Below are 24,924 nucleotides of genomic sequence, written 5' to 3' on the forward strand. Positions count from 1 at the left end.
TATTTTACTAAAGAGATGGAATATTTAGAATTATAAATGAGGTTTATAATCATAACTATAGATTAAACATATAATTAATATATTTTTTCTATAACCATTAACTTAAAAAAATCGTCAATTTTTTTAATGAAATTAGTTATTTATAATCATGAGCATACAATAAAAAATTTAAAAAATTAACAAAATATTTAAGAATATATATATATATCTAACAGTATCGATAAATGAATTACGAATCAACGTGAAAAATTAAATAATTATGTTCGAATGCGTTGGGCTCAATTTAAGCTTTTTTTATTATTATTGAAGCTTGGTAGCAAGGTCGGCCCAAGCCCTCGATTGCTTTGCATATCCATCGCAGTCGGGGTGGCCTGGAAATAGGGATTTAATTATTATTATTTTATTGGGTTTTCACGTAATCATTTAAGACCAATAAATTAGAGAAACGAAAGCTTAATGAGAATTACAGAAGAAGTAGGAATGATTCGATACGCATAATTTTAAATCAGGGATCTAATTTGAATTTGTAAAATTTTATGGGTAAAATTGAACTTATAAAATATTAGGGAGCAAAAATATATTTTCAATAGAAATACATATAATTTTTTTTTAAATTTATGGTAATTTTAAATTTTCAGAGGGACAACTACTTCCATCCGCCTACGATCCATCCCTGATTCGAGATCAATCGGGGCCTATGCTGTAAAAAAAAGCAGCTAGTGATTCCAACTTTTTTTTTACCTTTTTTTGAAAATACTCGTATATTCATATTTAACATATATTCGAATTATAATTTTACTAAATTTAATAAACAGAAAATTAATGAATTAAACATTTGTAGATAATTAAAATATAAACATGAAAAAAAACAACTTGCCCTTAAATTTAGTTTTCGCTCTATTATTCTATTGAAGAGTGTCGGTAGTTCTATATTCTTTTACGTAAGATTTTGGATGAAATAAACAACACTAAAACAAAATCTTTTCATGGATAATACAATTTTAGGTTGATCAAGTTTAATTCCAAAAATAAAAACACAATCGGAACAAAAATTCTTGCATTTGAAACATCTCTGCTCTCAAAAGAAACTTACACTTTCGACATTTATCAAAGTGGGCAAATCCAAAGGCAATATTTACAAATGTGAGTTAGGGTTCCCCTATTCTACATTGTGTTCTTCCCTAGACTTGGGGTGCAAAGGAGAATTCGACCCATTTTCGGTCTTTTGTTTCGGGGCGTCGTTTTCCGAGTGAACCGAAGATATACTCGATGATTTGCTCCGATGGATGTGTTCGCGGCGGGATCTGTGGCTTCTTTGACGACGATGGCGATGGCCACTCTCTTTGTTTAACTCGGGTTTAGGTTCACGTTCCTTGGTGTCATTGTCCTCCTTTGGTGGCATACCATTTTGGGTTGGAACCGTGTAAACAAAGGTACCCACCGAGGTGTCATCATAGTCCAAAAGTGGCTCCAAAATCTTAACCACTTCACTCATTTTGGGTCTTTGTTTCGGCCGGTGACTAAGGCATTGATAAGCCAATGCAGCCGCCTTTCGAGCACCGTTTTCCGAGTATTGCCCTTCGAGCTTAGGGTCCATTATCCGACCGAGTCTCCTAGGTTCATTCAACATCGGCCGAGCCCACTCGGCTAAGTTCTGTTCCCTCGGAGACCGACTCTTGTCTATAGATCGCCTCCCCGTTAGCAGCTCCAAAAGTACAACTCCGAAGCTATAAACATCACTCATTGCCGTCAAGTGACCTGAACAACAACAACAGATAACAATCAGTTTTCCAACAATCTAAACATTAAAAAACAGGATCAAAACACGAATACGAATCGAGATCTTTCGAACCTGTCATGATATATTCAGGAGCAGCATAACCTTGGGTCCCCATTACCCTGGTCGAAACATGTGATTTATCCCCTTCGGGGCCATCTTTTGCCAGGCCGAAATCCGAAAGTTTAGCACTGTAATCCTGAGCAAAACAAAAACAAGAACATGTTAGTAAACGAAGAAAGTGAAAGTCCGATGTTTCGGTTCTAAAATTAGACAAGAACTCACCGAGTCCAACAAGACGTTTGAAGCTTTGAAATCTCTGTATATGACTGGTTTTTCAGATTCATGGAGGTACGCAAGACCCTTGGCAGCTCCAAGAGCTATTTTCATCCTTGTCGACCATGGAAGAGGCACTGAATACTCTGCAACACAATTTGGAAATTAATTTAATAAATAAAAAACCCAAAAATATAAAATAAAAAATAATGTAAATTTGGAGACAGAACATACTTCTAAAGAGTTGGTTTTCAAGGCTTCCCCTAGGCATATATTCATAGACAAGGAGCCTATGTTCTTCTTCACAGCAATATCCAATCAGTTTCACCAGATGTGGATGGCTCAATTGTGCAAGAAACACCACTTCGGTCTGAAAATTAATCAAACAAATCCTCAATCCGATAAAAAAAGGGAAATTCATTAAAAAAGAAAAGAGCACAAAAATTTACAAACCAGCCATTCTCTGTGTCCTTGACAGCCTTCTAAATCCAGGAGCTTAACAGCAACAGGCTGAGCTTCTAAACCAGGCCTAAGCTGACCATCAATGAACCCTTTATGAACCGGTCCGAATCCACCTTCGCCCAGAAAATTAGCCGATGAAAAGCACTGTGTTATCACCCTTAGCTCCTCCAGCGTAAAGACATTGAGATTGGAACCGACGAGCGACATCGAAAGATCCTCGGAAAGAATCGAACCGGGATAGCTCAGATCCAACATTGCGAGCCTGCCGAAAGAACCGTGCTTTGACTCTTCTTTCTTAGGCTTGGGTTCTTCTGGTTTCTCCTCCTCGACACCCTTTGAGCATCTTGGGATAATGGACCTCCAGATAAGCTTCATCACTTTTTTTTTTTGGTCTGAGCTCTAAGAAAATTGTTCAACGGGAATTGGGTATCGCTTATAATGAGGTTTTGAGAGACCAAGACAGAAACTGGTCTGAAAACTCAATAAACGAGACACGCTTTGATTGTTTCAGATCATTATGATCAACATTTGGAATTCTTCCTTCCACACATGTTTGTATTAGTTATATATATAGTTATATAGATAGAGATAGAAGATTAAAGAGATAAGTGTAAATTAAGTGTTTAATACCTAAATTAGTTGGGTCCGTTTTAGTTTTTTTATTTTTTTTAAATCATACCGAACGTTTAATTTTTATTTCATTTAATATCTCACTGTTCAAAACTTAATGGACGGGCTGACAGGGTATAGCTTCAGTGGACGCACGACCAATTCGAACGGTAGATTACGAAAGAATGACGAGTCAACCGACATAGTTCAGTTTCAGGTCCATCGAACGATTGATGAAGAACTATTTGTGGAGATTGATGTATTTTCCGGTGAAATATATATTGGAATCACGTTCAGGGGTTTAAAAAGATGTAGGTTAGAAAGATTGAATTTTATTAACCGACGAATACAACCGCCGACGAAAGTAGATGCAGAAACCGACAAGCCCATCAATCAAGTTTTTAATAAGATTGTGCTAAAATGAAAAAAAAATATTAAATATGATTTGAAAAAAAATAAAAAATAAAATATTAAAATGAGTAAAAACGGATATTTAGATACTAAACATGTAATTTACTTATATTGCGGGGGGAATTGAGTCCATAGTGACTCGTCAAAATAAAATGGGTTTAAATTAAAAATTTAAAATTTAAAATTTAAAAAAATCGATTTGATTTAATTTAAGATATAATTTTTAATGAAATTATGGGACTTCGTAACAGAAGGTATTTCCTCGAGATATGTTACAGTGATACATCTTCTAGAATGAAATTAATTATTGTTTGTTTGGAAATGGCCAACAGTGATTTTTGTAATGAAATTAATCATCATCACAACCGCGTGAACTGTGTGGACGTTGACCTTTCCGCACATACCATACAAAATACTGGCCGCAATGCTGGTGGGGAAGATGTGACCTTTTTATACAAATCTAGATCAGATCAACTTATCTTTTTTTAACTCAAATATTGAATTTTTTTATAACATTCGGTATTCGAACTATTGTTCGATTAATTCATATCAAATATTGTAGAGGCAATTACGACACTCTCAATTCAGATTATTTCATTTGCAATCGTTAAGATTCAAGCTCATGATATTACTTAAGAAATTTAATGTCTCATCCAACTAGACCAACTGATTATTGATAAATCCGTTATATAGATAAAAAATAACGCGATTTGCATAACATTTAACTTTAATTAATCGATGATTATAGAATAAACCAAGAGAAAATGGTATTACAATAAAGTTTTGTGGGAATCATGACCAGGTTGAAATTCTAAGCATAATGTTGTAAATATTATCCATGGGGATTAGATGAGAGGGGCTAATGTGTTGATATTTCTTTATCAAAAGAATGGAAATGATAAAATGATGCAAACATGTCAATGGGGGAGTAGGTGAGTCATTTGAGCCCATTATTCGTCATGTCGTCACCTCAGCTTCCTAAAGTCAATGGTCAATAATGTAATTTTCGTAATGAATTCTATGATTTTATATTCGGTACATTAAATTATATGCTTGATTGATTCATTCTATCAATCAAAATCAAACAAAGCTCAATTTTTTTTTAATATAAAAATAAATATCAAAATTATACACAAAAAAATATTTTTAATGTCTAAAGAATTTTTTTTTGGTTAAAATAGTGTTTAAAGTTTCAAACATTACACTTTTACGTGTCTGCAGTTAAAAATCACCGTTAAGTGACACAACCACCACCAGTAGATTTATCGATGTCTCGCAACCCCAACCCCTACCAACAACCATCCAAATTGACTGTCGATCGTCATAAAACAGTAGAAAAAATAGTTTGTTGCCCCTCACCGTCAAATCCTTCTTTGGCCAACAGTGATTGTCGCCGCTTTCATCAATAAGATCTTCGTCTCACGTCGTGGAAAACCCAATCGTCCACTTGTCGAGTAGCACCGTCGTTTGTCATGGAGGCTTCGAAATTCATGTGAAAACTCAACCCAGTGTTATTTTCTAACTTTTGAAAACTTTGGGTTTTTTTATAAATAATTTTTTTTCTTTTAAAAATAAATTTTCTTATTTATTAAAGTTTAAAAAATTAAAAATATAACAGTATGCATCTATAAATATAATTGAGATAACGTTAGACACATATTTTTAACAAAAAAAATTTTAGACACTAAAACATTTTTCGAAACATGATTTTGACACTTGTTTTTGTATTAAGTCTTTTTTTTCATGGTTGAAGTGAACTAAACAAAACAATGATAACTTGATTCAAGTGGTAAGAAACTTAATATCACTTAAATAAGGTTTTAGTTTTGAATCTTTATGTATGTAGAAAATCACTGATAGCACATATTAAAACTAAATGTTTAATATAAATTGATTTAAATTAATCAGAGTTAAATTTTAAAATCAAGAGCGCAATAAAAAAACTCAAAACAAGGACAATATTAAAGACATATATTTAGCAACAGCAAAAAAAAATTCCAACAGAATCAAAATCAAATACTTGTAACGGCGTTGGGTGTTTTCTGACCGATCACCGGATGCTGTGTGAAGTGAAAGTGGAACCCTTCTGCCCGGAGAGTTTTGTCGTCCGTCTCTTAAACGCGTACGTCCTGTGCGTTTGCCGAATCAAAAACTCGTGCCCCACGGCACCGAGTTTCCGACCCATCAGATCTTTGACGATCTTCTGGATTAGGAAGACCGAATCACTCCACGTCAGATTTTATTAATATTTTATAATTTTATAAGGTAAAAAAATTATTATTATAAAAATATAATTATAAACTATAAAAAAATAGATTTTATATATTAAAAATTAATATAATTATTCACTCTATAATATTATATTATATTATATATTAAAAATTAATATAATTATTTTCATATTTTGGATTTAATATTTTTATTTTATGTATAAATTTTTTGCGATCATTATCTCTAATTTTCTCTTTGCAGTTTCAACCAGATAGAGGGTGGTGGAATCCACTCGACTGTTGTTTCCTCTTGCTGTCTCCTGTTATTAACTATAATCTTTGTTGGTTCAATAACTCTGGATCCTTCTTCCACCATTCGGCGACTCCTTTCAATGATTGTTTCATTATCCATATTAGCTGGGTCGAAAATTCGCTTGTTCCTTCTTGTCCAGAGGTTCCAATTGATGTTGCCAAACAACGTATCCCATTCGTGATCACTCTGCGCGAAATATGTGGGGTTTGCAAGGTTCTTGTGCAGCCATTCTTTGATGTTGAGTGAGAAAAAATTTGTCAACCATGATTCTTTGATGAGCGTTGTCCATATTATTTTTGCTGTTCCACATGATCGTAATATGTGATCAACATCCTCCCAATCTTCATTACATTCCATACATTTCGCATCAGCTGATAGATGTCTACGGTATCGTTCCTTATTCGTTAATAATGCTTCCTTAGCGATCGTCTTCCACACTGGTTCTTCTGTGCTTTGTTGTTCGTTTTGTATGTCGTATGCGGATTTAATCGTAAACCTCGTATCATCCTTGCCTATCCATCCTGGTGTATCGACTTGAAAAGTGGGAGTGGTGGCTTGATCGCTGCTATTTTTAGCAGAACATCTCTAGGGAGTATCGACTCGAAGTCCGTCCATTTCCATTCACCTTCCCCGTTTACCATGGACTCGATGGACCTTGATTCGAAGCCTTAAGTATTCACGCCATGAACATACGTGATCAACAGTTTTGTTTCAACTAGGGGTCTATCCAAAATTTAACGTTTCGACCATTGCCTATGTTCCAGACAATTCCTCTTCGTGTTTCGTTCCATACCTTGCTTAACTCGCGCCACAATTGTGAGCAGTTTTTTGTCTTTAGAGTCTCTGGAATCGAAATTCGCCATTTGTATTTAGCTTTTAAAACTTTGACCCAAAGGTGGTCTTTCTTCTTTATCATCTGGAACGCCACTTTCATGAGGAAAGCTCTATTTTGTTGGATAAATTTTCGTATTCCTAATCCTTCTTTCGACCATGGCTTACATATATTATCCCAACTAACGAGATTGATTTCGACGTTGTTATTCGAGAGGCCCCAAATAAACCTTCTGATTAGCCGTTCAATTTCTGTACATACACCGTGGGGTAATTCGACTGATTGCATCATATATGACGGTATTGTCGTTAAAACGGCCTTTGCTAGTGTGATGCGACCCGCAAGGGATGGTTGTTTCGCCTTCCACCCAGACAGCTTATCTTGAACCTTTTGAATCACGTAACGATAAGTTCCTTTAGTTGTTTCGCCTAATAATGTTAAGTTGTCCAGTGGAGTCTTCTGCGAATAAGATCATATCGTCTGCAAAAAATAGGTGTGAAATCTTCGGGTTTTTCTTTGATGTTTGAAAAGCTTTCCACTGTCCGCTGTGAACATTACGATTATTAGCCTGTGCTAGTCTTTCCAAACACCTCACAAACAAGTAGGGTGATATCGGATCCCCTTGTCGAATGCCTCTGGTTGGTTTGAATGAATCCGTCATTGATCCGTTCCAGAGGATTTGCGTAGAGACTGAGGAAACACATTGCATGATTCTGTTAATAAACGCTGGTGGGAGGCCAATGTCTTGCAGTGTATCGTCAATGAATGACTATTCAAGTCTATCGTATGCATTTTTTCAAGTCGATTTTTATTGCTATCCAACCTTGTTTTCCTTGCTTTTTTTGCATTGAGTGAATAACTTCTTGTGTTATGATTATGTTGTCCGTTATGGATCTTTCAGGAACGAAGCTAGCTCGTGTGTGTGAGATCCATTCGGTCAATAACGGCTTTAGGCCATTCACCATAATCTTGGTTATGACCTTGTATAGAACCGAACATAGGGTAATTGGGCGAAACTGTGACAAATGCTCTGGCGCTTTGGTGTTTAAAACGAGAACAAGTAGGGTACGATTCAAATTCTCCTCCATCGTATTCCCATTAAAGAGATTCTTCACAAATTGACAAACCGAGTTGCCTACCACCTTTCAATTGCGTTGATAGAACAGTGCATGTAAACCGTCTACTCCTGGGTGATCCGATCCGATTCGCTCAAGGTGCTCCACTATGGCATTTGGGTAGCGTTTTAACCATGATTCATTGGCTAGGCATCTGTCGAGTCTTTAATAGAGATTGCCTCTTCTCCATGTAAACTCACTCCCTCGAAAGATGATATCCTGTAGACCTGTGTCAAATGCAAAGTCCACGAAAATTTTGCTTATTCCTGATCCTCCTCTCCTCTCATCGCGGTGTAAAATAGCGTGAAAATCGCCGCCTGATATCCAAGGGATTCCATTACCAGGGTCCAGTTGTCGAAGTTTTTCCCATAACAGTTTCTTTTTCTCAATTTGTGGACTGGCATAGACTGCTGTGAACGTTTCCCACTCATTGCTTGTTTTATTTCGACAACGTCCATGGATGAATTGATTGGCAATTTTAGTCATCTTCATGTCGATATCCTTGCTCCATAGAATCCAGATACCCCCCCCCTACAGCCTACTGCTTCTACTCTAAAGGAGTTGCTGAATCCAACTTTTGGGATCACCTTGTCTGCCTTGTCTTAGCTGACTCGTGTTTCCATTAAAGCCACCACTTCCGGATTATGTCTCCGAATTAGATCTTTGAAGATTCTTCGAAATGGGGAGCTTGCGACTCCTTGGCAATTCCAAAATAGTGTCTTGACCATAAGCAAATTATAGAAAAGTTGTTCATTCGGTTCATGCCGTAGGGGTGTTCATTCGGTTAAAACGGTGGCCGACCGAACCGAATTAACCATAACCGAATTAACTAAACTTTTTTTTTCTTTAACCGTTAACCGAATCGAATTTTTTTCTGAACATATTAATCGAACCGAATAAATTTCGGTTAATTCGGTTAATTTCGAATTAACCGAATTTTTTTTAAATTTTCTAATTTATATAAAAATTAAATATTTTTTAATTCAAAAAAGTTTATAATTAATTTAAATAATAAATAATTATAAAATAAAAGTTTTAGATAAATTTTTTAATTAATTAATATTGATTTAAGTTTAAAAGTTATTGGATCTTAAATTATTAATTGGGTTTTAAATGGGTTGGGCTTAGCTCATATGTTATATATAATATATTTAATATTTTTTAATTAAAAAACAGTTTACAATTAATTTAAATAATATATAATTATAAAATAAAAAATTTATATAATTTTTTAATTAATTAATATTGATTTAAGTTTAAAAGTTATTGGATCTTCAAGTATTAATTAGGTTTTTAATAATTTGGGTTGAGCCCATATGTTATATATAATATATTTAATATTTAAAATTTAATTTCAGTTAATTTGGTTAATTAACCGAATTCGAACCGAATTAACCGTTAATCGAATTCTAAAAAATTTCTTAACCGTTAACCGACCGAACTAATTCGGTAACCAAACCGAATTAATCGAACTAATTCGATTCGGTCGGTTAACCGAATTAATTCGGTTATTTGAATACCCCTAGTTCATGGTACAAGTTTGTGCCATTCTGCACTCGTACCTCCTCCAGGTTGTCTGATGCCTCTTCCCGGTTATCTTCCTCTTGTCCGAATCCCATTACATCAATTGAATGCGTAATTTATCCTAGATAGAATTATCAATTATATCATCTGTTATAAGTCGTTACATCAATAATATAAATTGTTATGTTAATATTATAACAATGTTCGATTTCGTTGGTCAAAAGATTAAATTGATTTTTTTCTCGGTTTAAATATCATATTGGATATAAAAGAAATTTAAGGGCTATACTGATTTTTCAGAAAAAGTTTAAGGGTCTCATAAATCATTAAACCTTTAAGACATGTTTGGCTGTGGGGCCCTTCATCCTAGATTCCAAACACCCACCATTGTCCAAATGCCACACGGCTAATAAGTAATAATGAACCCGCTCGATAATCAACTCATTTAAAACCAACAAAATATATCCATAAATCAAAATAATTCATATATTCGTGTCTTATTCATAATTACTTTTAACGGAAAACTACATATATAATGCCTAAGCTATTACTTTTATTCCGTTTTAGTACTTAAACTTTTAATTTTTTTAAAATCATACATAACATTTACTTTTTATTTTATTTTAGTACCTAATGTTTACTTTTTGTTTCATTTTAATACCCCATTGTTAACTTTTTGTTTCATTTTTGTACCAAAATTTTTAACGGTGAGATACTAAAATAAAACAAAAAGTAAACTTTACTACTTTAGGTATGATTTTAAAAAAATTAAAAATTTAGGTACTAAAACAGCACAAAAGTTATAGTTTATGTACTAAACATATAGTTTATCCTTATTTTTATTTTTTTAATAACAGAAAAACATTTAGTATTATAAGTCGAGGTCAATTTTTAAAAAATGGTTTACTTGTTATTAAAAAAAATGAAGAGATGTCCTCTCTCTCTCTCTCTCATAAGTTAAGAAAATTTTCTTTTGTTTGGTTCTCGAGATTCGATTCAATGGGCGACGTTTTCCCTTCATTCTTCAATCTGTGTATCTTTCCCAGAATATATTGCTTCAGATTTTTCGAGGTAAGTACATAAATAACATTTTTTATTAACGAGAGCAATTTCTAAGTTTGAAGTCAATATTATTAGTATATTAAATGAAGCAATCATAATTTCCTTATCTCTGTATCTTACTCCGTCTTAGCATAAACGGTGTTTGTTTTTCTGGGTTTTCAATCTGGGTAAGTTTATGAAAGGTTTTGTTCTTTGCTTTTCTAGAACGTTCTTCTTGTTTTCCCAGAATTTGAAGCAAAATTTTTTTTTCCTGTGTGTTTAGTCTGATTTTTATTGTTGTTTTTTGATGTTTCTGATTTCCATTTCTCTGTTATTCTGTTGATTTTTAGTTTTTGGAAAAGCTGTGTGCTTTTGAGATAAGAGTGATTAAGGGTGAGCTTGATAGAATTTGTGAATGGGAAGGACTAAATTCATTGATTTATTTAGGTTTAGAATCAGAATAGAATTAGTGATCAGAATAGAATCAACCATGTACTTTGGTGACTAAATAGGTAGTTTACCCTTGTATTAGTACATTAAAATAACTGATTTTACTTTCATGTGTTGTTAAACTGATCCCTCCTTTTGTGCAAAATAGACCATGGTTACCAATGCCTCCTCTATGTTCTCTCTCTTGGGTTTTGCTTTAAGTTGCTAGGCTTATGTTTAACACTTCATACTGAAATGTCAACTAGTCGCTTGCCTAATGGTAATCGTTATTCCGAGTTCGAACTCAGCCTAGTGGTAATCGTTATTCACCCAATTTCGAGTTCGAACTTGGACAAACTCTCCGTTGTCGTCTTGTACTATGATCATGTGATTATTCACCAGTGTTCTTACATGTAACACATTTGTCTCACCTTTTGCTTTCATCTTATGTTCCATTTTATATTTCTGGTTCCAGGGCTGGTTTTGAAGTAAAATAGGAGGGTGACAGTGATACATACTCAGGGCTAGGCAATGATGGTAGTGGTGATCAAATGGACAGCAAGGTGGTGCAGACATTTCAAAAGTGCTTTGTTCAGGTCCAGAATATATTGGATCAGGACAGGCTGCTAATCAACGAGATAAACCAGAACCATGAGTCCAAGATGCCCCACAACTTGACCAGAAATGTTGGTCTGATTAGGGAGCTCAACAACAACATACGAAGAGTGGTCGATCTCTACGGCGATCTTTCGAGTTCTTTCACCAGATCCATGGACGCCTCGTCGGAAGGCGATTCGAGTGGCAAATCGGATGACCAGAAGGTTCGCATTGTTAGTTATTTGAGTTAAAATGTTGATTGTAACTTTTCTTAAAACATCTCCCCAACACACATAAAAATGTCAACATGATAAGGAGCAAGTACTGTTTTTAGTGAAAATTCATGTGAAAAATCTAATTAAAACAATGAACACTGTTAACGATTGAGTGTAACTAATGATATTATAAAAATAAAGGATCAAATTTTGTTATATTAAAGTATAACGGTTAAATCACATATTTGAGAATAGTATAGGGACTATACCAATCATTTGACCATTATTTTTTAAAATGTTCGGTTCAATAAAAGAAGAAAAGCCCACAACGATGCGTTTGGTGTGAAAACCATAAGGCTTAAAGCTTTGGGTAAATTAGACGTTTCGTATCTAAACTATCAGTTTTGATCTATTTTAATATATAAGTTTTTAATTTTTTTAAAATTATACATAAAATTTAGTTTTTATTTCATTTTAGTGTCTAAATATTAAAATCTTTAGTTCAAAATTTAACATTAAATTTTGAAAAAATTGAGAGTTTAAGTATTAAAACAGATCAAAACTAATAATTTAGGTATTAAACGCTTAAGATTTTCAATGATAGGTATTAAAATGAAATAAAAATTAAATATTAGATATAATTATAAAAAATTAAAAATAATAAAACAGATTAAAACTAATAATTTTAGTATTAAATACGTAGTTTACCCTAAAACTTTAGACCATCGAGTTCAAATAAAAGAAGAGTCGTCCGGAAGGCGCCAGCAATTCGGGGGTTATGACTGTAAATTTATACCAAACAGTAATTTTGGTGCCATTTCTTGTTTCCAAAATCAAATCCAAATTCTTTCTCGCAAAAGAAGAGAAAATAAGAGGAAGAGAAACCCCTCTTTATCATTTCGAAACCTCACTCTCTCCTCAAATCATCCTTACTCTCAATTAAAACATTCGAAGCTCCTCGATATTTTGTAGTCTTTTTCTTTCTTTTTTGATTCGTTTGTGTGTGGTTAGGGTTCTTTTTTATCAAATCTGCGGAGATCTAGCTTCCTAGTGACAGAAAATGCCTGTCAATCTCACGCGCAACGCAATTTCCATGATCAACAGTGGCGATGTTAACTCCAGGCCGTTGGTTCAGGTGGTGGACATTAAGCTGATCGGCAGCTCTCAGGAGAGGTACCGGTTTCTGTTGTCCGATTCCGAGTCCACTCAGCACGCAATGCTCGCCACTCAGCTCAATGATCAAGTCAGGAGCGGACGAGTCAAGAAAGGATCGATCATCCAGGTGATAGATTACATTTGCAGCACCGTTCAGAATCGCAAGTGCGTATTTCTTGTATCTCTAATCGTTTATTAGCTTATCCAATTTCTGAGTTATCCAAATGCTTTAAATCTTGATGTACTATTACTCTGAAAAATCACCATGAGAAATTTCAGAGACAAATTCGAAGTTGCGCCTTGGATATTTTTGCTTGAAGATTATAGAAATGCAAATTCTTATTTATTATGATTAGTTTGATTGGCTCTCTTTGCGCAAAAAGTTGAAGGAAATCTTTACGTAGATAAACTATTACCAATCCTTTTCTCCTTCTAAGAACATATTAAAAGGACTATTATGGAGAAGATTATTCAAATTCATTGTAATTATTAAAGTAAGGAGGAAGTTGATTTTTATCTTTCATTATCCAATGTGTATAATTTGAACCAAATCTGCTACATAGCCTCAGGAAATTGGGTTAGCTTTATATGTTTAGCGTGTTTTGGACAATGATTAGTTTATTACCTCTCATGCCTTATAGTGACTACACCTTAGCAGAAGTTTGATGCTCTCGAGTCTCAGCTCTTTTGATTTGGTCTTGGATATATCATATTTTGTTCTCTTTGTGTAGGATTATTGTTGTGCTGAATATGGAGACTATAATTTTAGAGTATGAAATTATTGGGAATCCAAAACTTGTTTCTGGATCTGAACTGGAACCTAACAAGTCAACGCCTAATAACAATTTGGAGCCTTCTGTGAGGTCCACCAATAATAGATATAACCCTCAAGCTCCTCCTAATAATGCCCAGAGTTTCCGGCCGATCATTCAACCGGCATGCCAGCCACCTCCAAATTACAAAATTCAGGGACCAATAATGAAAAATGAGGCAGCAGCACGGATAATTCCTATTGCTGCTTTAAATCCTTATCAGGGACGTTGGGCTATCAAGGCTCGTGTGACTGCAAAAGGGGATCTTCGTCGCTACAACAATGCTAGGGGCGATGGGAAGGTCTTTTCCTTTGACCTCCTTGATTCCGATGGAGGTGAAATACGCGTGACCTGCTTCAACGCTGTTGTTGACCGCTTCTACTCTGTTATTGAAGTTGGTAAAGTTTACTTGATTTCCAAGGGTAGCTTGAAACCTGCAAAAAAGAATTTCAACCATTTGAAGAACGAGTGGGAGATATTCTTGGAGTCAAATTCAACTGTGGAACTTTGCCCTGATGAAGATGGTTCTATTCCAAGACAACAGTTCTCCTTCAGACCTATCAGTGAAATTGAGAGTGCTGAAAACGATTCTATACTTGATGTTATTGGTATTGTGATTTCTGTGAACCCTTCAGTTCCTATTTTGAGAAAGAATGGTATGGAAACTCAGAGACAAATTCTGAATTTGAAGGATGCATCTGGAAAGAGTGTTGAGGTAACTCTTTGGGGTGATTTCTGCAGCAAGGAAGGTCAAAAGCTGAAAGGGATGGTTGATTCTGGGTTATTCCCAGTTTTGGCAGTAAAAGCCGGAAAGGTCAATGACTTCAATGGAAAGTCCATTGGCACTATTTCTTCCACGCAGCTCTTTATAGATCCAGATGGTCCGGAGGCTCAAGGCCTGAGAAACTGGTTTGAAAGTGGGGGTAGAAATACTGATTCTATCTCTATATCTAAAGAAATTATGCCGGGAGGATCCAAAAACGAGATACGTAAAACCTTAGCTCAGATCAAGGACGAAGGTCTCGGAAGATCCGATAAGCCAGATTGGGTCACAGCCAAGGCGACTGTAGTTTTCATTAAAACAGATAATTTCTGTTATACAGCCTGCCCTTTGATGATTGGAGATAGGCAGTGCAATAAGAAAGTGACACGATCCAGCAATAAAAGATGGCTTTGCGACCGTTGCAACCAAGAATTTGAGGAATGTGATTATAGATATCTTCTCCAGATCCAGATTCAAGACCATACAGGACTGACTTGGGTAACAGCTTTCCAGGAATCCGGCGAAGACATCTTGGGATGCCCGGCAAAGGAAATGTATTTGTTGAAATACGAACTGCAGGATGATACCCGATTTGGTGAAATTATTCGCAACAGACTCTTTCATCAATACCTGTTCAGGCTTAAAATCAAAGAGGAACTCTATGGTGATGAACAGAGGGTAAAAATCACCGTAGTGAAGGTTGACAATGTGAACTACACCGCAGAAAGCAGGTACCTTCACGATATGCTGACAAAGAAAATTCCAGTTAAAAAGCAATTCTGAACGCTAAGTAATGATTTAGTAGCTGTAGCTTTGATTCAATGTAGTTGGTTAACATTTCTCCGGCATTATCGGTTTACATAATTGCTTTTAATGATTCAGATTCTGAGTTTTATTTAGATCAAATACTTGTAGAGACTTTTCATGATTGTATAGTGGCTATAACCTTATAATTCTGTTTTTTCTTGATCTCGGGCATGGTTTTTGGTGCATGTTAACTGTACTGATATGGCTATCCATTTGTCATGTTGAGTTATCAATTTAGCCTATCTTCAATGTTATCCACCACGTTATCAACTACCGTGGACTGTCACGTTAACATTATGGACTGTCACGTCAACATTATAAACAAGCCTATCATCATCGTAACGGTCAACGATGAAAAACATTTGTTAAAGGGCTACATTAGGTCATTGGGCTTATTTTCTAAGTTGGAGAGTCACATTGAAATAAAAAATAATATGATGACAACATTGGTTTTATTTAAAGTATAGGGTACTCTAATATCTTTTTATCAAATTTTTAGTAAATATTTATAAGTAATTTTATTTTTTAAAATTAAATATCAAAGTAGCTATCATCAACATCTTTTTATATAACTAATAAAATATCATAGTTCCTTTTTAAAAGAAAAATAGAATAAAACCTTAACACAATTATTTATTAATCATAAATGAGAAATTAATTGGACAGTTCAAAAGCAAATAGACCAAAACTCTCATATGGGGTATCTATCATATATCTCCCTAACCAAATTTATTCAAAACATTAAATCCTATTTAAAAGATACAGGGTGTTTCCATGTCATGTCATTTTTATTAGACTTTAAATTTAATAAATTATTTAGAGTATGATTGATTTTAAATTAACACTTAAAATTAATAAATTATATAAACCAGTTGTTGTATAATTTATTTTAGAGAAAATAATCTTAGTGACCGAAAATGTCTTATAATATACGATTTTAATCAACTTTTTTTGGATTTACCAAAATGGCCAACAAAATCGTAACGCGAACTCTAATTTTTCAACTCAGTTTACAAATTCGCAACGCGATTTTGTGATAGTCCAAGTTCGCGTTGCGATTTTCCAAATTCGTTGCGATTTTCCAAATTTACGTTAGTTCAAATTCGTTGTGATAGCCCAAGTTCACGTTGCGATAGTCGAAGTTCGCGTTGCGATTTTCCAAATTCGTTGCGATAGTCGAAATTCGCATTGCGATTTTTCAAATTCGTTGCGATAGTCCAAGTTCGCGTTGCGATAGTCCAAGTTCGCAACGACTGGTGGTATTGTATTTGTTTCTTAAGAATTTTCTCTAAAAAGATAGTATCCGCGCGGACGTGTCGAAGACACGTATTACCACGACCACGACCACGACCCTAGACGAGACGAGACGGGACTGCGGCGGCGGCGGTGCGTGAGAGTCTCACTTGTTCTCTTCCACTCAAAAAGGAAGTGAGAAATCCAAGCCTTAAATACCCATTCCCAATAGTGTTTCCAATACTATATGGGATTAAACATTGCCAACACTTGAGAATCTTTTATACTATCGCAACACATTCTTTATTGTTTCAAACTAAGATCTTACAAATGGCTTGGGAATCTTTTACATTATCGCAACAGATTATTTATTGTTTCAAACTCCACGTGAATTTGGAATAATTAAAATGTAAACTTATTTTGGATTTTTCACTATCGCAACACTTTTTCACTATCGCAACAACACGTTTTTCAAACTCTCGTAACACATTTTAACAATCGCAACACAATTTTCAAAATCGCGAAACTTACAATCGCGCCGCGAATCTAGATATTCGCATTGCGAATTTGGAAACTGAGTTGAAAAATTAGAGTTCGCGTTGCGATTTTGTTGGTCATTTTGGCAAATTAAAAAAAATGGTTAAATATTTTGAGTATGTTCACGGCTTCAGCAGGGGTTGGCCTAATACCGTTCGTCCCGGGGCTGTGTCCCCGACCAGTTTTGGCCAAACTCTCTATGTACCGCACCAAAACTCTCTATGGACGGTTCATGAGATCTATTGGAAGTTCATTATCAGGGGGTCGAGAAACGAGACTTTCCACCGCTGCTGCACTATCGAGGTCCACATGGATTTGATCGACGCCGAGAGGCCAAGCAACTTCCGGGCGATATAATATTGAATTATTATTTCTGCTGCATGATATTATTACATTATACACATCAATATTTGCATGACATGTTACAATTTTTAACAGGTTTATCGACATATATCGAATTACAAATGGGTCCGTGATGAAGTTGAAATGCTTAAAAATTCAGGAATTGATTTATAATAAAGATCATAGTTTGGAGACTAAATTGAAATATTTAGTGGGAGTCATAATTTAAAAATAAAATTAAAATGTTTAAAAATTTAGAAACTATTTTGAAATATGAGTCGTAGATTAGGGACATATAATAAAATTAACTCTAAATAAAACAAAGAAAAAATTAAGGATAAATTACATGTTTAGTACTAAACTATCAATTTTGGTCCGTTTTAGTACCTAAACTTTCAATTTTTTTCAAAAAATATATAATGTTTAGATTTTATTTCATTTTAGTACCTATGTTCAAAAATCAACGTTAAGTTTCGGAAAAAATTAAAAGATTAGATATTAAAATGGACCAAAATTGATAGTTTGGGTACTAAACATGTTAAGTTTTTAACTGTAAGTACTAAAATGAAATAAAAATTAAACATTAAGTATGATTTAAAAAAAATAAAAGTCTAGTATGCTAAAATAGACCAAAATTGATAGTTTAATAACTAAACATATAGTTTACCCAAAATTAAACAACCAACAGAGGGAAAAACCACATAAAAAACAGCAATCAGAGAAGCTGAAATTAGAAAGAAAAGCGCAGCTGCTACGGTCTACGAGACGACGAAGAGAGAAGAAAATGGCGTCTTACGTAAACGTATTGTTGTACGGGGTGGGAGGGATAGTGGTAGCCGGGATGGCGTTGCTGGTGGCGTTTCAAGAGAAACTCGTCTACGTTCCGGTTTTGCCTGGTCTAACCAAGTCTTACCCGATAACGCCGGCCCGACTCCGACTCACCTACGAGGACGTTTGGCTCCGGTCCTCCGATGGAATCAAACTCCATTCTTGGTTCATCAAGCTCTTTCCTGACTGCAGAGGTCACTTTCACACTTTCACTCCTGATCTGTTTTTTCCCTAGCGTTTTATTTTGTTTTGTTTTGTTTTCTAATTGAATTGTAGTAATTCAGCTTGTTTTAGTTATTTTTTCAGTGGGATTAGGGTTGTTTTTCGGTTTGCATTTTTTTTTGGAGCTAGTGGTTCTTTTGCTGGTTGTTTGGTTGAATGCTGCTTTTAGGTTGATATTTTTCATTTTTTGGGGAAAGGCTTGTATGGTTTGCTTTCATCCTTTTAGCTGCTCTTTTTGAACTTTGAAGATAGGATGATTGAAACTGATGCTAAATTCTTAAGTGTTCCTTTAAACTAAATGTCATTTAAAGTAAGGTGAAAGATGATTTTAACTAGGAGCGAGCAAAACCCCATTTTTTCGACTCGAGAAAACTCGAATTAACTTTGAGTTGTAATTTCAAAGACTCGACTCAACTCAAAAATTTCAAGCTCAAATCGATTAGTAAAAAACAACTCAAATAACTCGAATTTTTTAGTAATTAGTGATTGATTTTGAAGTTTGCTTCAAGTCCCTAAACTCTGTATAATAAGTGTATCACATATGAAAAAAAATATGAAGAAATATATATGTATTTTATATAGTTATAAAAAGCATTTAAAATGGAATCAAATAATATCATAATATTATAAATATTTGCAATTAAATATAAATAGAAACTCGAAAATTCACTCGACTCGAAAAAATTTCAAGTCAACTTTGAGTTATAAAATAGGACTTGTCAACTTGAATATGTCGAAATTTTTTGACTCGAATCGACTCGATCAAACGCTCACCCTAATTTTAACTAGGAATTATGCTTACTTGTGTGTTTCTCTTTAAAATGCTCACCGTATCTGTTTCTATTTGTTTTGATCTAGGCTCTCGATTTAGATATTACATGTGTTTGAAAGTTTAGGAAAAAACTTGTAAGCTCTTGGGAGAAAATGACTATACTGAGCATTTACGTTGTGCATAGCTTAAGAATATGCTAGGATGTTGTCCTGCAATACATCGTAGCATGTTGGTGTTCTGATATTAAGATTGCAACACCATTTCATTGCTTTGAAAGTAGTTCTGTTGATTTTGCAGGTCCAACCATCCTGTTTTTTCAAGAGAACGCTGGAAGTATCCTTTTCATCGGTTTTATTTATTCGTTTTGCGTTATAATTTTTATTTCACATTTTAGCTGATTTAAATTGGCAACCTTGACTGTAACCTGTAGATATTGCTCACCGTCTAGAAATGGTTCGCATAATGCTACAGAGGTTACAATGCAATGTCTTCATGCTTTCATATCGAGGGTGTGTGTCCTAAATATCTAATACGATGCTTCTCTGTTTTTAGCTTTCTTATGTTGTTGGCATCTTGGCCTTGAGTATACCGAGCATACAACTTATCTATTGAATGAAGTTTAACATCTGATTGATCAAACAGTTATGGAGCAAGTGATGGTTATCCTTCTCAGCATGGAATTATTAAAGATGCTCAGGTTGTGACTCCTTTTCTTTTCTAGATTCATAAGGCTACTACCTTGACAAACTAGCAACTCATGACAATTTCTTTCCTTTTTCTAATTTAGGCTGCACTGGATCATCTCTCCCAGCGGACTGATATCGACACAGATAGAATAGTAGTCTTTGGAAGATCGCTTGGGGGTGCTGTTGGAGCTGTAGTCACCAAAAACAATCCTGATAAGGTATCCCTATCATGATTATTTCATTACTTTTCTTTCTTTCTGGGGCTAAAGAGATTTAGAATCAGAAATGTATTGTAATACAGTGGTTCAAACTCATACTGGACAGATTATCAACAACAATGGTTTAACATATTATGCATTCTGGATGGTATCCTGATTTCACTTTGATTTTGTCTGCTCTAACATGACATGACTGTATCGATATCCTGGCAAGATTTTAATTAAATATGGCACATATACTTGTAAAATCTTATGGATTGATTGGACATGTAGGATCAATGTTCACAAGCTGGAGAAATTTGATATGTTTTTAAGTTAGTTTCAAAGGATGATGGGAGTACTGACAACATGCACTTGCACAATAACACGTTGAATGATTATACCTTTTCTGGGCAATATAGATGTGTTACGGAGATCTTACTTTGCTTTAAGGTGTCCTTGTTATTCAACCAAGTTACCTTTAATTTTCCTGTATTTGGACTGTTATATTCCCAAGTTGTTTACTATCATTTATTTGTTTTATGCATGGTTTTTTTCCAGTCATGTCTCATATGATCATGTTACTCTAGTTTAGTTCATCTTTGATGGTAGATGGGATTTCTACAAACAACTGAAGTATGTCATTCCTTGGTTTTCCTTTAAATTTCAGGTTGCTGCGTTGATACTAGAAAATACTTTCACATCGATTCTGGACATGGCTGGAGTTTTATTGCCTTTCATGAAGTGGTTTATTGGAGGTTCTGGTACCAAAGGTCCCAAAATTCTTAATTTTCTTGTCCGCTCTCCATGGAGTACCATCGACGTCATTGGGCAGGTAATTACATGTTGGTTGGAAACGTAACTAGATTTTTCGAATCTTTAGACTATATTATTGGCTTGTATATAATGAAAGATTTCCTAATATCTATTAGTAGCCTATCCGAGTGAATTGTGAAGGAAATGAGTAGACTTAATTTAGGTACAAGATAATTAGTACGTCGGTCGGCATTTTTGACCTATGTGAATTTTGCTAATGCATCTGTAACTATGAAGGCAGGAAGATGATGCTTGTTCTACCTTGAGTGTATATGTCTCTGAGTCATCTCATTAGCTGATAGTTCTTTCGCTATTTTGAACATTACATCTGCAGGTCAAGCAGCCTATCCTTTTTCTTTCTGGATTGCAAGACGAGATGGTTCCGCCATCCCATATGCAGATGCTATATGCTAAAGCAGCAGCTCATAACAAACAATGCCTCTTTGTAGAATTCCCTACTGGCATGCACATGGACACTTGGTTAGCTGGTGGTGACCACTACTGGCGAACAATTCAGCAATTTTTCGAAAAACATGTGTCAAAAAACGGACATGGTAATTCACTTTTTCCCCTATATAACTATTGTTAGATGATATTTAACAAGATTAGATTTTTAGCCTTTGGATTATAATTTCCCCCTTATCTCTTGCAACTATAAATTTGCTTTCTTAAGCTCATATTTTGAAGTTTGGCTAACCTTTTCCCCCACCTAGTCCATGCTTTTATCCTAAGCCTAGCTGCACCTTGTGAGCAACCTTGTTTCTACCACATCATGTTGACAGTCATGGAAGATTGTATTACTGTTGTAAGCATAGTTTAATGCCATGACGCCAGGGCTATATTGTTTAAATTCAACCAGAACGTTTTCGCTCCAAATCTTTAAATACGAACATATGTCTTTGATTCATTTAGAAACAAACCTTCCATTATTATGCCAGGGAATATAATGCACCTATAAAACTGTGAGCTTCATATTTACTGTTGTCTCTCTGATTTCTCCTTTTTCTTATTTCCGAAGTTGCCGGAAAGCTGTCAGTAGTACGTAAATTCTCTCATTACGTCCCATTTTGCGCCCTCATTCCCTTCCCTCACCATCTTTTTTTCTCTTATTGATGGGTGTGTAATGTTGCTTTCAGATTCCCTGAGGAGTTGACTGGCAGGCATGTAATCTTTTGAGATTTTATTATTTGGCTCACACCCTGGAACTCAAACTTTGTCCTTTTCTTTTGAAGTTGCAGCTGGTAGAAGCGCTCTATAAACATACACCCCGCTGTTATCGTTGATCGTTGTCTCCTCGATTTTTTTTTATTTTACTGGCATACAAAACATAAGCTCTGATTAAAAGCGACGAAGAGAAAGAACACGAATTCCCTCTTAGTATCCGGTACGACTGACTTTGACGACCATGTGAAATGCCATACTAATTCTGCTGGTTCCATTTGTATGAAATAAGAGAACTATTTAAAAAAAAACACTGCAGATGTGTGGGTGGTGCTGGTATGTTTGAACTATTTGCTTCTCTGTTTTTGTATGGGATGATGGCCTTAGGTGTTTCATCATTTGTTTTGACAATTTAGGTTGTTTTCTGTAACCCTTTTTTTAATGGTAGTTTTGAACTGTTGATTTATATGGAAACTGTTGTGACAACTCGAGTAGGAATGAGTTTAATTGGGTTGTTTTATTTTATCATATTAATTTTTTTAAATGTAAAATTTAGACTCGTTTATGAATTGATTTTAAGATTTTATTTGTACATCCTCGTTTTAAAAGTTAAGTACTAAAATGACATTTATTATTGATTATTTATTGAAACTATATCATTTTTTAGTGTTATATAATTAAACATTATACATTTCTTTAAGGTGCGTTACGCCATGTGTTTGAATATAACATTTTAAATACACTCATCGAGTGATTAAAAATAAAATTTATAACATGAACAAAAGGGGTTTTCGTAGTAAAGAAATTGTTGTTATTTCTTAAGGACCTGATTCGAGCACCATAGATACAAGAAATTATACTTCAAGCCATTTTCACAGTTGCAACTATGGCACTCAGAGTCCCCATCTTCCTTTCATATGAATTCCATGCAATTTTCAAAATACTCGAGGTTTCTGCATCTGTCTGGGACGGGGGAAGTTTTCTGTTGGAAGTGATGCCGAGACGAGTGATTGTTAAGGAGAAGAAGAAATCCGAGAAGCAGGTGCCGCCAGCATCACAAAATCAACGAGATCAACACTCCGAAATAAACGAAAATGAGGTGAACGGATCTTCCCAGATCCACCAGCACCAGTCTGAATAGCTGTGCATGAATAGTTGGTTCTAGAAGCCATGGATAGTGTTGCAGTTCAAGGTCAGTGGTGGGTTCTTTTATTTGACAGTCCTAACATGTAGTTATGTAATTGTGAATCTGTAATGATTTTCCCTCATCCAGACGGTAACCTTTGTAGAATTAAATTCAGAATTTTAATTCTTGTGAATATTGTAAGAACTGTTTTATCAACATGATTGTTCTTCAAGAGATTGTAAACCCAGAACAAGTCTTCCGAATCCAATCACAGGCGGACCATTCATACGGGCATGGGGGGAGGTTATAAGGTTCCTGTCTGACTTCAAAAAAAGGAGTCAACGGCCCAAATCGTGCCCTCCGGTAAACGAGTGTCCCCGATATCCTTAAATTGACCCACAGGTTATGTCTAGGTGCAGTGGACATCGAATCCAGGAACTTTCGGACTATAGTTTCTAATGAGCTATCATCATTGGGAAAGGGGTTATCCTTCTGATATGGGGTTTCTTGTTTTCCAAACAAAATTCTTTTAATGCTCCGGTTGAGAATAATGATTTGTTGCTCACGGGTCAGTAGAATCAGTTATAGGAAATTTAAACAATGTTGGAAAAGATAGTCGCAAATTTCAACATTAACCATAAAACGGACTTAAAACCTGAGGTTCAGATCCTTTTACTTCCTGTGACTGTTACTAAAAAGCTTCTATAGTGGAAGATAACTTATAGGAAGACTTGACACCCAAAAATCAAGCAAAGTGGCCCACTATTTTATCAAAAAGAAAGGAGTGAACAAGGTGAAATGGATTCAGTAAGCAATTTACAATGCCATAAAGTTTCAAAACAAGAAGTCCCAGATGACTGAAAAAATCATAATCACAGAAACATGATAATGAAAACTCAAGAAGCACAGTGAGTTTAAACTGTTAGGTGTATAACTCATACCCAATCATTCTACCCTTCTTCACAGGCTTCAGTCACCAGCTTTTCCCATCAGTGGAGAAATTTAATGGCTTTGGGTATAACCAGGTCACCGCCAGCGATACATACTCTGTTTCCGAGTTTAAAACAGTTCATACAGCAGAGCATTTAATAATGAACTCTCTCGTCACTTTCGAATTGCAGGCCCTCCATACCCTTGAGGGCAGCTTTGTAATTCTTGGTATGAGAGGTGTTTCTCCCAGATGATGACCGCCTGGGGTCTCCATGGTTAGCATCAGTTGAACGAGAACGTTGGGGGTCAGCCTCACTACCACCAAAAGCTTCACGGCTGCTAGAAGCTGCAGCATGCCTCGAAGAGGATGCACCTGTCTGCCCCATATACTTGGTGCAAGTAAAATTCAAATTAGCACTCAAAGAGAAGGAATCAAACGTGATATACATTGGTACTATCAAATGTAAATAAGACTACTTCATAGGATAGTGTGTGCGTGGATGCATCCTCAATGAAAAGTAACAGTAACTGGAATGCTAGACTGTACTTGATCCATGAGTATAATTATAAAAATACCATAGTGTCTTTAGCAACTGCAGGATCATTTGCAACTGGATTTTTCTGCTTCGCCTGACTTCCGGAATTCAAGGGTCCTGATGTTTTCCGCCAAGAGGAATTTATGGATGACAAACCAGCTGCTCGCGCGTTCTCCCCAGCTGCAAGCAT

The 24,924-nt window shown here is 35.2% G+C and overlaps 4 protein-coding genes across 4 annotated transcripts in view; 2 read left to right on the forward strand and 2 right to left on the reverse strand.

Moving 5' to 3' along the window:
• Positions 1-1,076: 1,076 nt before the first annotated feature.
• LOC120164671 (serine/threonine-protein kinase RIPK-like) lies at positions 1,077-2,928 on the reverse strand. The gene is made up of 5 exons (XM_039174334.1): positions 2,507-2,928; positions 2,288-2,423; positions 2,063-2,199; positions 1,853-1,976; positions 1,077-1,758 (listed from the first exon to the last, which is right to left on the reverse strand). The coding sequence occupies exons 1-5, from the start codon at positions 2,888-2,890 to the stop codon at positions 1,160-1,162; spliced, it is 1,380 nt and encodes a 459-aa protein (XP_039030265.1). The 5' UTR covers positions 2,891-2,928; the 3' UTR covers positions 1,077-1,159.
• A 9,675-nt stretch (positions 2,929-12,603) lies between these two features.
• LOC120164764 (replication protein A 70 kDa DNA-binding subunit A-like) lies at positions 12,604-15,422 on the forward strand. The gene is made up of 2 exons (XM_039174430.1): positions 12,604-13,131; positions 13,698-15,422. Exons 1-2 carry the CDS (start codon positions 12,872-12,874, stop codon positions 15,322-15,324), a joined length of 1,887 nt encoding a protein of 628 aa, XP_039030361.1. The 5' UTR covers positions 12,604-12,871; the 3' UTR covers positions 15,325-15,422.
• A 2,722-nt stretch (positions 15,423-18,144) lies between these two features.
• LOC120164664 (alpha/beta hydrolase domain-containing protein WAV2-like) lies at positions 18,145-22,623 on the forward strand. The gene is made up of 8 exons (XM_039174324.1): positions 18,145-18,482; positions 19,580-19,615; positions 19,713-19,791; positions 19,925-19,979; positions 20,070-20,186; positions 20,836-21,000; positions 21,316-21,535; positions 22,118-22,623. Exons 1-8 carry the CDS (start codon positions 18,245-18,247, stop codon positions 22,132-22,134), a joined length of 927 nt encoding a protein of 308 aa, XP_039030255.1. The 5' UTR covers positions 18,145-18,244; the 3' UTR covers positions 22,135-22,623.
• A 1,430-nt stretch (positions 22,624-24,053) lies between these two features.
• Positions 24,054-24,924, reverse strand: part of LOC120164676 (casein kinase 1-like protein 2) — a 30,117-nt gene continuing 29,246 nt past the window's right edge. Inside the window, exons 16-17 of the mRNA XM_039174340.1 lie at positions 24,775-24,914; positions 24,054-24,587 (exon numbers count right to left, since the gene is read on the reverse strand). Coding sequence (XP_039030271.1) covers positions 24,354-24,587; positions 24,775-24,914 — 374 coding nt within the window. The 3' untranslated portion in view covers positions 24,054-24,353. The remainder of the gene's footprint in view (positions 24,588-24,774; positions 24,915-24,924) is intronic.

The sequence above is a fragment of the Hibiscus syriacus genome, unplaced genomic scaffold (assembly GCF_006381635.1).
Source record: "Hibiscus syriacus cultivar Baekdansim isolate YM2019G1 unplaced genomic scaffold, ASM638163v2 tig00111542_pilon, whole genome shotgun sequence".
NCBI lineage: Eukaryota > Viridiplantae > Streptophyta > Magnoliopsida > Malvales > Malvaceae > Hibiscus > Hibiscus syriacus.

Excerpts from the sequence above, each read along its gene's own strand:
- LOC120164671 (XM_039174334.1), bottom strand. The coding sequence starts at position 2,890 with ATGAAGCTTATCTGGAGGTCCATTATCCCAAGATGCTCAAAGGGTGTC. Across the intron at positions 2,424-2,506 it reads AAGGACACAGAGAATGGCTG|ACCGAAGTGGTGTTTCTTGC; the intron begins GTTTGTAAATTT and ends ATTAATTTTCAG. Across the intron at positions 1,759-1,852 it reads TCCTGAATATATCATGACAG|GTCACTTGACGGCAATGAGT; the intron begins GTTCGAAAGATC and ends GTTGTTGTTCAG.
- LOC120164764 (XM_039174430.1), top strand. The coding sequence starts at position 12,872 with ATGCCTGTCAATCTCACGCGCAACGCAATTTCCATGATCAACAGTGGC. Across the intron at positions 13,132-13,697 it reads AGCACCGTTCAGAATCGCAA|GATTATTGTTGTGCTGAATA; the intron begins GTGCGTATTTCT and ends CTCTTTGTGTAG.
- LOC120164664 (XM_039174324.1), top strand. The coding sequence starts at position 18,245 with ATGGCGTCTTACGTAAACGTATTGTTGTACGGGGTGGGAGGGATAGTG. Across the intron at positions 19,980-20,069 it reads GAATTATTAAAGATGCTCAG|GCTGCACTGGATCATCTCTC; the intron begins GTTGTGACTCCT and ends TTTCTAATTTAG. Across the intron at positions 21,001-21,315 it reads CCATCGACGTCATTGGGCAG|GTCAAGCAGCCTATCCTTTT; the intron begins GTAATTACATGT and ends TTACATCTGCAG.